This window comes from Alexandromys fortis, unplaced genomic scaffold, assembly GCF_014885135.2.
Source record: "Alexandromys fortis isolate MF-2015 unplaced genomic scaffold, M_Fortis_MF-2015_v1.1 scaffold_59, whole genome shotgun sequence".
NCBI classification, from domain to species: Eukaryota; Metazoa; Chordata; class Mammalia; order Rodentia; family Cricetidae; genus Alexandromys; species Alexandromys fortis.
The window spans coordinates 9,400,984-9,414,592 of NW_026067943.1; the positions used below are offsets into that span (position 1 = coordinate 9,400,984).

Consider the following 13,609-nt stretch of genomic DNA (forward strand, 5'->3'; position numbering starts at 1 on the left):
AGTTCTATTACTGACTGGCAGAGGAGAAGCTGTGCTCAAAGGTGTTAAGAGATTTGCAGGCAGTTACGCATGAGCTGAGGGTATCAGTACAGGTCTAAAGGCAAAGCTCCTTTACCACCAGGCCAAACGGCCACAGAAACTATGCAAATGTCTTGTACAGGAAGTTAAAGAAAGATTGCTTTCAGTTTCATAGATAAGATGTAATATTTCATTAAAGAAGTAAGTGGGAAGTGTTGGTGCATTATTGTGCATACATCACAACAATAACATCTCAATAAAAATACTACCTCTGGACAGCAAAATGGCAACTGAGATTGTATCAAGATTGCTGGAAACCCTTTTTCTCTTCTTTCTGTCTTCCTGGTGTAAAAGCCACTGTGCGCACTGTAGTGTTATCTCAAACACAAAAGGCCACAGCAGTTTACACAGCCCAGGCAGCCTCTGACAGAGAGGATCGGAGTATCTAGGAGGAAGAGCAAGGCTGCTTCCTTTCTGGTCTCCTGGAGACATGGGATAAAGGAACTGAAGACACCGCAAGATGGAAAGACTGTCCATGGTCACGGATTGGCAAAGTGAGAACTGTAAAAATGGCTGTACTGCCAAACTGAGCTACAGATTTAACACAACCATCACCAAATCACCAATCGTATTTCCATGGAGTCAGAAAAAAGAACTCTAAAATTCATATGGAAACACAAAAAGTCCAGAATAGCCTAAGCAATCCTAGGCAGAAAGACAGACAGCGCTGAAGCTATATCACCGAGTAATACTACAGAGCAAACAAAATCTACAAGGTATTGGCATAGAGCAGATATCTGACCAACGGAATTGAGAGTTTAGAAATAAACCCACATGGCTAAAACCACATAATGGTAAAGAAAGGCATAAGAAAGACACACTCTTCAACAAATAATGCTGATTTAACTGAATATAGACACACAGAAAACCAAAAACTAGACCTTCATCTCTCACCCAACACAAAATCAACTAAAAAGGAACCAATGACCTTAATGGAATACCTGAAATTTTCAAACTGCTAGAAGTGCAGATAAACAAAGCACTTCAAGACAATAGGCACAGCAAGGAATTTCTGAAAAGGACCCCCAACACAAGAAATGATCTCAGGAACTAAGAAGAGGGATGATATGAAATTAAAAAGCTTCTGTACAAAAGAAATTATGAGCTAAGTGAATAAATCTTTGCTAATCACACATCCAACATGTATACTAAAACTGCAAAAAAAAACTAAACAAGAAAACCTCACATCATCCGATCAATAAATGGGCTACATGATGAAATATAAAAGGTCAACAAATATTTGAAAAGAGTTTAACAACCTTAGCTATCAGGGAAATGAAAATTAAAACTTCTTTGAGAATCAATTTCACCCAGTAAGAGTGGCTTTCAAAAAGATAAATGACAGGAAATGCCGGTGAGAACATGGGGAGAAAGGGACCCTATACAATGTTGGTAGCCATTGTGGAAGTTGGAGTGGAGGTTCCTCAAGAATTAAAAATAGAACTGCTATTTGTATATCTATATTCATTACTTCATTTTTTACAATAGCTAGGAAATGGAACCAGCCTAGAAATCTATCAACAGATGAGTGGACAAAGAAAATGTGACATGGAATTTTATTAGCTATAAAAAAAATAAAATCTTGATATTTGCAGGAAAATGAATGGACTTGGAACTCATTATGCTAAGTGAAATAAGCCAGAATGGGAAAAACAAATACCACATTTTCTCCCACATGCAGACTCTTGACTTACACTTGCGTGTGTGTGCATGCACATGTGTGTAGATCATGAAAGCAGGACGGGGGCAATCAGAGACGAGGAGAGGGAGGAAGAGAGGCCATAGGATACATACAAGGTGAGAGCAGAAAAAAGGCACCAGAGGCTGGTAGGTGTTAAGGGGAAGGGCAATGAATATAAGCAAAGCATGGTGGCGTGTATGTAAGGAAATGCCATAGTGAGACCTACTCCTTGTATGGTGACTTAAGAAATTAAAACACAACTGTCTGGGGTTTCTTTCTGAGGCCTTGGCACACAAAAAATATAGGAAACTGCCAAGGTGCCTTGGAAACTCCTGTTATGACAGATTTTTTTTTCTTGTTGGTGTGAGGATTTTGTTCTTTACCTTACTTGATAAAGCAGGAACTTTGTAAATGCATTTGTGGAAGGGAACCTGATATTAGTTTCAAACTTTGGGAATTCCTGTTTTAGAAAATGTTTAGAAAAACATTTTGCCTTCTAAGTGGTAGGAAGACAAGATGTGACACTGGCAGTCTTTATAAGTAAGCTTGGGGACATAACAGAACCCACAGCTTGTTTCTCCAGCTATACATACGTGTGGATATAGAGAATGTTTCTAACTATAGGTACGAGAGCACTGCTTGTTGAAGCTTGGGCACCAAGGGAGTCCCATTTGTAAACAGTAGCTCTGACCGGACTTTCAGGAACTGCTCATATAATCATATATAATCATGCAACAGTCTCCTTCTAATCTAGTTGGATTCCTTTTTGGAATTGCTCCTGTTTAGCTATATTCTCAGTATACAACTAAAAATATGTTTCTAAATTTCTTTTTATAACTCAAGGGATCTCATTCTTAAGCTCAAAAGTGAAGAGGATGGAGACAGTTCTTACAAAATTAGATATTTGACAAGCACAGAGGGAACCTGTGCCACCAGGGTAAACCACCATGGATGCATACATGGATGTATACCTGACAGCTTGGCCTCCAGTCCTCCAGGATTAAATTAAATCTGTCAAGTTCTGCCTTACTTTGGTGCTAGGTTAGGTTTGGTTCAATCATCTGCTGTATGCTTATTGCTGTTGCAGTCTGATGTTTTCAGTAATGACACTGTTTCCACTAAATTCTCATTAAATGATGGTCCTCTGGCTTCAAGCTTGGATAGACTGAGACTTCTAATTTCCTGCATAGAAAGAGTCTATATCCCTACTTAGCATGTAGAAGCTTTAGAAAATGGAACTCAGGCCAGCATTAACCTTCAAAGATAGGGAATTAAAGTCTCAGAAGGGGAAATTGAGGCAAGTTATAAAGAGAAAATTAAGGGGATTGGAGAAGATAAAGATGCCTGTTTATCTATTGTCTGAAAATCAACTGGATAATAAAGACTAGGAAATATGTTTATAGTCTGTGGTAGTTTGAATGTAATTGATCCTATAATCTCATAGGGCGTGGCACTACTAAGAGGTATGGCCTTATTGGAGGAAGTGTGTCACTGTGGGGATGGGCTTTGAGGACTCCTATGCTCAAGTTATACCCAGTGTGGGATTCAGTTCACTTCCTGTTGCCTGTAGATCAAGATGTAGAACTCTCAATTCCTTTTCTAGACCATGTCTGCCTGCATGCTGCCATGTCCCACCATGATGAAAGTGAACTGAACCTCTGAAACTGTTAAGTAAATCACCCCAATTAGCCATTACCCTTTATAAGAGTTGCCCTTATTATAGTGTCTCTTCATAGCAATAGAAACTCTTAAGACACAGTCAAAGCATGCCTTGATTTCTGTTACCTTAACATTATGATTCTCTTGACCTCTTTGACCTATGTTTTCATCTTATCAGTTTATATACCTGTATAACAAACCCAAGAAATTACCTATGACCCAAGCTTGGTAGTATAGACTTGTAATCCCAGCACTGGAGAGGTTGAGACAAGAGGATTGCTGTAAACTTGAGGCTAATCTGGGTTAGTTAGTGAGTACTAGGGCCAGCTTAGGTTCAGAGTGACATGCTGTCTTAATTTTGTTCCAAGAAAAAAAGAACGTGCCAAAGGCTTTGTAGTTAAGAGCAAATATACCAGAACACTTTAACATAATCTTTTAAGTTGTTTAAATAATGTAATTTCAAAAGTCAGCAAAATCATATATCTTTTTCTTTTTTTTTTCTTTTTGAGGGAAAGGAGGCCATGAATTTGAGAAAAAAACAAGGGGCAATGCATTGGAAGGATTGGAGAGAGGAAAGGAAGGGGAAATAATATTTATTAAAAAAATTAAAAATGTCTTTGCTTTCTGTTAACCTATATATAGTAAGGATTTCTTTGACTATTTTTTCTTCTCCCCTTTGGAAACAGGGTCTCACTATGCAGCCCTGGCTGTCCTAGAACTCATTATGTAGACTAGGCTGGCTCAGAGTCACAGAGACCCATGTCTTTTCTCCAAAGGTGCACGCATCAAACCTAGCTCTTTGGACCATGTGCTTATCTTACTTTGTTGTGTGTATCCTGAATGTGTGTGTGTGTGTGGGTGTTTATATGTGTAGGTCAGGGGTCAATGAATGTTATACTTTAACTTAATCCACCTTAATTTTTGAGACAGGGTCTCTTCAATAAATCTGAAGCTCACTGGTTTGGCTAGAATGGCTGACTAGAGAACTCCAGAGACCTACCTGTCTTCCTCTCTGTCCCAGTGCTAGGGTCTGGCATTAATGTGGGTGCTAGTATCCAAATGCAAGTCCTCATCCTTGAACAGCACTGATGGTTCAGCACCTACTGAACCATCTCTCCAGCCCTTATTTCTTATTTGTAAGACTCTATAATGCATCTCACTAGTCACCTTATAATCTCATTTACTACAGGAAAGTTCTGTGACTCAGCAGTTAGCTCTTGCTGCTCTTGCAGAGGCCTGGAGTTCAGTTCCCAGAATCCACATCAGGTGGCTCACAATGCCTGTAACTTTAGCTCCAGGGGATCCAATATACCCTTCTGCACTCTACAGGTACCTGTATATACATATGTATGTACCATGTATGTACCAACACATACATTTCTTTCTTTCTTCCTTCCTTCCTTTCCTTTCTTTTCTTTCTTTCTTTTTTTTTTTTTTTGTTTTGTTTTCTGAGACAGGGTTTAACTGTATCTTTGGAGCCTGTCCTGGAACTAGCTCTTGTAAACCAGGCTGGCCTCGAACTCACAGAGATTTGCTTGCCTCTGCCTCCCAAGTGCTGGGATCAAAGGCGTATGCTACCACTTCCTGGCTACATTTTTTTTCTTGAAAGGAAAGCAATTTTTTTTTTTTTTGGTTCCCCGTCGGGGAATTGAACCCCGGTCTCCCGCGTGACAGGCGGGGATACTCACCACTAAGGAAAGCAATTTTTAACAAAATAAGTATACTAAAATATTTTTACTTCAATCTTTTAACTCATATGAAAGCACAACTTTCAAAAGCAAAACTCACACAAGCAGCCATTGTTAAGTACAACTCTCCCTTGAGAAGCCTATGCCTATACTTGAGCGTGAACAACTGTTTGTGTATACACATGTGCATGTCCACGTGGAGGCAGAGGACAATCTCAACTGCCATTCTTCAGTCACCAGGTACCTTGTCTTTTGAGACAGCATGTCTGGGGTTCACCAAACCGAATGGGCTCACTGATCAGCAAGCCCCAGGGATCAGCCTGTCTCTGCCTCCCCAGTTCTGGGATTATAAGCACACACTAACATACTTGGCCTTTTAAAAATGGTGGTTCTGGGAAACTCCCAGGTACCTGAATCTGTGAATAACTGTTTTCACAAATGAAGCACACCAAAGGCTGGGGAAATGACTCATAAAATGATTGGCCCATATATATGAGGACTGGAATTCAGATCCTCAGCATCCTGGTAAAACCTGAGTGGGAGCCCACCTGTAATCTCCGCATTCACAAAATGACTATTTAGACTAGCTAAATAAGGGAGCTCTAGGTTCACTGAAATAGTTTGTCTCGAGCTATGGAAGAAGAAGGATGCCCAGAGTCAGTCTCTGGTCTCCACATGCATGCAGTGTGCATTCACATGTGCACATACACGTGCATGCGCACAGAATGAAGGGCAAGGGAAAATGCTTCAGGAATACCTTGAGAACGCACTGAGGACTGCAACTGCTTTCACTTAACCAGATATTGCTGTATTTGTTTCTCAAACACAAGGCCAAACATCCAACTAGTTTTATAACATATTGCTTTTTTTTCCTCATTTTTTTGAGACAGGGTTGCTCTGTGTAGCCCTGGCTGTCCTAGAACTTGCATTGTTGACCAGGCTGGCCTTGAACTCAGAGATCCACCTGCCTCTGCCTCCCGAGTGCTGGAATTAAAAATGTATATCCCTACCACCTGGCTATATTTTTACTTTTGTAATAAAAAATCCAATGGGACTTATATTACATATGTTTGTTTTATTAGTGATTACTGTAGGACCCACAGGTCTACCCCTCCTCCTGGGACTCAAATTGAGGATGGCTTGCAGTTTCTGGCCAAACATCTTGTTGCAATTTTCGGCTAAACATCCTGTTTGTTCCTGTGCTCTTTCTGCCCCCACTGGTGGTTAGCTTAGGGGTTGGTTTTGTTTACTCTTGGGCCTTGTAATTTTCCACCTGCCTGGGGGGATTTCCATTGTGCAGCAGCTAGGTACATAAGGTTTTTCCTAAGCTTGACTAAATGGCATTTGGCCTTCTCTCTTCACGGATGACCCACGTCTCTTGTGTGTTCCTTTAATCTCCAGGCCCTTGCCTAGCTCGCGAACAGTACAGTAGCTTGAACTGTACCGTAGAGAGTAAGTAACACAGGCATTACAATTATAAATTTGGGAATTGCTTGATGATTTTAAAAGACTCTGCATGAGGTGCCATATAATTGGGACTATGTGAGGACTTCTTTAGTTATTTGTAGTGATAGATATCACAAAAATTACACAGACCATCCTGATTATCTTTTGATACTGCCCATATATTTAATGTATGGCCCAAGACCACTATTTTTTATTCAATGTGGCCAAGCGAAGCCAAAGGTTGGACACTCCTGCACTACAATCAATTCTGCTGACTTATTTAAACATTTCTATCTACAGACAGACTTTCTAAAGATTTAACAATTACAAAGGGCAGAACTATGGCAACCAGAATACTTTTGGTATGTGCCATACTGGCTAGTTTTCTGTCAACTTGACACAAATTAGAGTTATCAGAGGAAGGAACCTCAATTGAGAAAATGTCTCAGGCTGTAAGACGTCTATAGGGCATTTTCCTAACTAGTGATTGATGGGGAGGGCCCAGCCCATTATGGGTGGGAACATCCCTGGGCTGGTGGTCCTGGGTTCTACATGATAGCAAGCTGAGCAAGCCACAAGGAACAAGCCAGTATTCAGCACCCTTCCATGGCCTCTGCATGAGCTCTGGCCTCTGAGTTCCTTCCTGCCCTCACTGCTTTTGATGGCAACTGTTACGTGGAACTGTGAGTGAGTTCCTTTCCATGTTGATTTTGGTCATGGTGTTTCATTACAGCAATAGTGATCCTAAATCAGAGAGTGTCCAACAAATAAGGGAACAATGGGCACCCATAGAAGAGACCCAAAGGAAACTGAAATAGGGGACTTGTAAAACAATCTCAAAAGCAGTGATGATACTTGCAGCATCTTTCACCTTACATCCTGAAACCCATTGTCCCAAATCTTGCTCTGAAACACTTTCGTGCTTTTCTGATATACATATAACCCCATTTCCACACTTTAGACACTGAGGGTTTCCACAGCAAGACTAACTTTTTTTTTTTTTTGGTTTTTCGAGACAGGGTTTCTCTGTGGTTTTGGAGCCCGTCCTGGACTAGCTCTTTAAGATTTATTTATTTATTTGTATACATTCTGCCTCGATGTATGCCCACATGCCAGAGGAGGGCGCCAGATCTCAGTACAGATGGTTGTGAGCCAACATGTAGTTGCTGGGAATTGAACTCAGGACCTCTGGAAGAGCAGCCAGTGCTCTTAACCTCTGAGCCATCTCTCCAGCCCCTAGCAAGACTAACTTTTATGGGCTATGATAAGGACTTACTTTACTTGAGAGGACGAAGTCCCTAAAGAACATGAGGCTAATTTTCACAGCAATGAGCCACAGGCTACATGAAGAGAAGTTTTTTTCCCTTAAATGTGCACATGGCAGTCAGAACATACAGAACATACTTTTGAGTTACACTCACTCTGCTGCAGCTGGGACGAAATTGCAGGAGCCAACTCTTAGGGTTTCTTTACAGCTTCCTTTCCATCCCCGACATTTCTCTGAGGTTCTGAGATCCAGACACTTTGTTCTGCATGTTCTTTTATAATAGCAATGGTAGTAACCAGTATGTGCTTCAGAGCCATTTCTGTGTACTTTGTTTCAATGTAAATTATTTCTTCTTCCCTAGATTTTGTAAATGTTAGAAGGTGGTTTATATATATTATGTATATTTTCTATTTTATAATCACATGTATTTTAATTTGTGCGTATATATCTATTAAACTGTATTATACACAGGCATTGTTCTAGATAACAGGAATGGAAATGTAATCATATTAATATCAGTGCATTCATTGGCCCGATATTCTATTGTCAAGGAAGAAGAAAAGACAGAGTGAAGGGACAGAGAGCAACATGAACAAGCTAATTCAGACAAGAAACCTTTTATCTTAGTTAGGGTTTCTGTGGCTGTGATGAAACACCATGACCACAATCAAGTTGGGGGAAAAAAGGGTTTATTTGGCTTACACTTCCATATTGGTGTTCATCACTCTAAGAACTCAGGACAGGAACTCAAACAGGAAACCAGAGGCAAGGGCTGATCCAGAGGCCATAGAGGGGGCTGCTTACTGGCTTGCTTCCCATAGCTTGCTCAGTCTGCTTTCTTATAGAACCCAGATCCACCAGCCCAGGGGTGGTGCCACCTACAATGGGCTGGTCTCTCCCCCATAAACCACTAATTAAGAAAATGCCCTACAACTAAATCTTATGGAGGCCTTTTCTCAATTGAAGCTCTCTCCTCTCTAGCTTGTGTCCAGTTGACACAAAACTAGCCAGTACATCTTCGTTCTGGTACTTTCCACTAGGGTGGCTAAGGTGGCCAGATGTCCTATTGTTTGATGTCCTCTGATAGGCAAACGTGTCACTGATACTGACTGAACGTATTCTTTTAAAGAAAACATCACTGATAAAGAATATGTTATTGGAAATCTCTTAACAAAACTTAAAAGTGTCTTCTTTTAATTATTACTATTGCTGTGTATACCATGGAACACATGTGGAGTCAGCAGACGACTCTGAGAAGCTGGTTTTCTTCCTCTGCCATATGTGTGCTTAGGGAGATAGAATTCTGGTTGCCACGCTTGCTTAGCAAGTATCTTCACCAACTGAGCAATCTTGCCAGCCTATGAGATGTTTTCCTAAAGGAAAATATTCCTCCTCAACATACATGACATCAAACTTTCGGTAATGAAATTTGTCTTGGTTACCACTTAAGAACAGTTTCTAGTTACTCATCGTAGAACACAGAAATGCCTGGGGCCCTTGAGTTACAACTTCTAAATTTCCCAGCCACATAGTCTCAGCTCTGAAATGAAGACAATATACTTTGATGATGATATTCCCAACAAGAATAACTAATAGTCACTGAAAACTTATTCTCAGAGTAAGATCTAAATTAATGATGTGTGAGATCTAAATTAACAGTAGTGAAATAGTAACACATCCACAAAGTACAGTGCTTGGGGACGTAAGAAACTGCTGATGGTACTGTACATTAACACATTAACAAACAGAAACAAACACTGAGAAACTCATGCACTAGGTAAAGAAACCACTGCAGAGGTGACCCCACTCTCCCTAGGCAACAGAGTTAAGGTCTAGATGCCAGACCTTGCAGTCTGGTTCCATGTCTCACACCATCTCTCTACTTCTTACCATCACTGTCTCTTACAGGGCAAGTCAGGGTAGAGAGGTCACACCCAGCAGCAGGTGCTACTGTAAGTACTGAACAGACTCTGTTCAAAGCCTATACTCGGAACCCTTAGACTCTGCAGCCCCCAATCTGGCCCAATTCTGACCTTTCAGTTCTGATCACAGATGGTGTCTACTTTAGGCTCAAGCTTTGCCAGTGAGTGGTGTCTTAGAAAATGTTTTAGACAAAACTTTAAGTTCCTAAGTTGGTAAGGAAGTATCAATTTCAAATTCAAAATTTTGTTGAGAAAAATCTATTCTCTGTAGAAACAGCAAAGAAATAAGTGCAGGAGAGAAAAAAGCCAAGACTTGTGTAGTGCTTTATGGATCACTCGTGCAAATCTTGACTGTGTTTTTAAGACACTGTCTTGCTGTATAGCCCAAGATGACCCAGAACGTAGAATCTTTCTGCCTCAGCTTTCCAAGCTCTGGCTTTACAGAAATCCATCACAACCCCAGCCCTTGTATTTTCTTAGGTAAAATGTTTCACCACATACAGTTTGGGGCTGTGTTCAGAGAGTATGAGGTCTGGTTCTGTAAAAACGACAGGTCTGGCCAGATAGCCGCAAAGGTGCTGTGCAGCTGCCGGCAGAAGCAGGTGCAGTCGGCCCCTATGAGCACAGCTGGGAAGGGGTAAGTGCAAGAACAGAAGAAGCGCATTACAGAAGCCGCTCCAACAAAGCAGCAGACATAGAAATACAGACTCTGGGCCCGGGACATGAGATGGCTTGTTTATTTTTCAATCTCCTGTTGAAATTACCTAGTAACCTTGTTTCCCAAAATAATGTATTTATTATCATTGACTAGAATAAGGCCTGCAAGTAGGACAGCTCTGTTCATATAAAGTAGAATCATATTCACTTACAAGTGACTGCGAAACTACAGCTATCATGTGGCTCCTACATGCCTCGTGGTGACAAATGCATGCCCCTGCGGCGCGCAGACAGTCAGAACATAGATTTCCTTTCATTTTTAGCTTTCTCTGACTTGCAACACACTTTCTGGTTGATACTGATCATTTCACACTGCTGCTAAAAGTCACACTGAAAGCTGGCAGTTCAACAACTTACCTCTTATCCTTCTCGGCTGTGTTCAATATTCAGAGGTTGACAAAGTTACAGTTTTTAGCAGTTTAACATAAAGACAGACATTTCAGGGAGAACTGACTCCACATCAGCATGGGCAGTGTGTCCAGCGGATGCAAGGCCACGAGGATGTGAGCTTAGTAATCACACTGATCATTTCCTAGAAACTGATTTCCTGAGTCAAACCTCAAGGGCATCAGAGCAAAGGAAGACACTGACACAACTGGACTATGGTTTCCAGGCAACTGGCCTTTTAGGAGAATCTAGATAGTGTCCTGGCAGCTGCTGAACACAGCAGCAATCTATGAAAAGGAATTTAAATAATTTTTTTTTGCTAAAAAACAAAACAAAAACCCCTCTTTTATTCCTTTGTGCCTCCTTTTCTTTATTGATATTGTAAGAGTAATGTCAAAGCCCTAGGGATAGCCCAGGAGCCGACCCTCAGAACCCAGTGTCTCCCATAGGCAGAGAGGACCACGAGGAGGCACAGCATAGCTCGCAGCACACTGTCTGCCCTCCACGTCAGTGTGCGATACGTTAATAGCCAGGACACCGTGAGATCACTGGAGAGAGGGTGATCTAGCAATAAATATCACTAACTGGAGAAATTTAGTTACATGCCCTGGAAGTTCTGTCCAAAATGTATAGAAAGAAATTATAAATGTGACTATTAACACAGAGAAAGAAATAAAGCCACAAATCCACACCCCACTATGTCAAAAGCACAGCAATCCACACAAGAGTCATGTGAAAATGAAGGAGCAGAAAGCACACAGGAAGTTCATGACTGTACAGAGCGAGATGTGAAGGTGATGATGGAGAAAGAAAAATGCAAACAAAATCATTGCCGTAGTTAAGAAAAGCTGTTTCTCACCGTTCTGAACAAAATGGCTGAACTAAGAGCATCTGATTGGCTATGCCCATATACCCTCCTCCTCATCCTACGGGGAGAGATGACATGGGAACAATGCCCCAGGGCAGCATGGGGATGAAAAAGAGTTGGTTAGTATTAAAACAAAGGCATAAACATAATGCAGCAGAAAAGAAGTTCTTGGCTTTTTTTTTTAAACATTAGATTCTAGTCCCAACTACAAATTAGTAATTAGTTTATGGTTCCATGGTTACTCTTCTACCTTTCCCAGAGATGGACGTGCAAAATTCATCAGGTCAGAGGTAAGGTCTGTTTGCCTCCCCACGCCAATAACCTCCACCTCATATCTAAACCTTTTCCATGGGAAATATCTGACATGCTTCATGCAGAGGCCAGGCAGTCTGAATTCCAGGAGCAGGAAGCAGGCAGAACAGACAGTGGTTTCTAGGTAGGGGGACACCAAGAACACAGCTCTCTATTTTACATGAGGTTGATTCTGTTTTCCCTCTAAAGTCTTAGCTGTGTCTCAGCTGACTTGGTCATCGTATAGAACCATTCCTTCTGAGTCTTGGAAAGAATAACAATTTGGATATCAGCTGCTACTTTCATCTACACGAATTCTATGACAACTCTAAGAAAATCTAGAGCTGTCACTTGGTGGAGATGTTTATCAGGGGAGTTTTCCATGACTTTGCAGTCATATGGATGTAATGACTTGGCTATTGTTTTTCCCCTTCGCTTTATTTTTTATACATTTTAAGGCTGGGTGTGACAGAGATGCTGGAACTGATTTTGAGCACAGAGATATGAGGTAATGTGCTCAATGCTCTTCCCTGTTCATCACACTTGAGATCTTGGGAAGGTTTCACCTTCTTTAAAAATTGTTGCAATTTTCAGTTTCATCAATGTCTGTTTTGTATTGGTAGCAAGCTGAAGGCAACAATATCCCTTGAGAGTGTCATGCTGAAGGGGTCCACCAAAAATCAAAGGGAAGAAATTAAGTTTCAAATTAAGTTTCACCTATCACTTTTAATTTTTTGCGGTACTGAAAATTCAATTTAGGGCCTTGCACATGCTAGGCAAACTACTGATCACTTAGGCACATCCCTGTCTTCAGCTGTACCTTCCACAGAAGATGGGCAGGCCATATACTTTGTAATTCGACAAGAAATAATTTTTATCCTGAGCTGTGCCTTGCTGAGCTTGTGAAAAGTCTTGTTCCTTAACAAGGAATCAATTCTTCAATGAGAAAAGTAGGACTCATGTTTTTCTCATTTCAATGTAATTATTTAATAAAGTCTTTATAAACAATTGAAGCATATGTTCATAACATATTCAGAACCATCAATTTTTTATACAGGAATTATTTGAGAAAAACCTGAGATTCTTCTTCTAAATCTATAACCTAGAATTTGCAATGTGCTACCACTAAATTTATGAATATGAGAGCATACTGTTTTAAAAAAAAAAGAGATATTCCAGCACAGTCTTACCTGGTCTGGGGAGGGTTTATGGTTCGTCTGATTGGAACGGGAGGCTTTGAAGTGGTCATCCTCATAGTTGTCAGCCATTAGTTTCATCCGATTTTGTGTCTAAAAAGAAATTCATAGTTTAAATTGAGATAAAATCTCTATAATGAACGGTAGGGCAACAAGTACCTTAAAGACTTCCATGAGCATGCAGCTAGTCCTGTCCACAATGAAATCAATTAAACACGGACTCTGAGAGGATACTGCCAAGGGTTTAGTCAAAGCTATCCGTACTGAAGCCCTAACCCCAATGTCACCTCATCTAGAGACAAGGACTCAGGGAAGTCAAAGGGTGGACTCCTAATTTTGCTTGTGATTAAGGCTGTGTTCCAAGCACAAATGAGTCACCCATCTCCTCTAGGAGAACACAGAGAAGAAG

General features: G+C 40.8%; 1 protein-coding gene across 11 annotated transcripts in view; it reads right to left on the minus strand.

Annotated features, from left to right (window-relative positions):
* The window catches only part of Erc1 (ELKS/RAB6-interacting/CAST family member 1), a 351,181-nt gene that overhangs the window by 48,387 nt on the left and 289,185 nt on the right, over positions 1–13,609 (minus strand). For 6 of the 11 annotated variants that reach the window (XM_050148588.1, XM_050148589.1, XM_050148584.1 and 3 more), the window contains one exon: positions 13,195–13,293. In XM_050148588.1, coding sequence (XP_050004545.1) covers positions 13,195–13,293 — 99 coding nt within the window. Of the gene's footprint in view, positions 1–11,704; positions 11,772–13,194; positions 13,294–13,609 lie in introns of all 11 variants that reach the window. The other 5 variants (XM_050148591.1, XM_050148596.1, XM_050148595.1 and 2 more) reach the window with 1 other exon arrangement.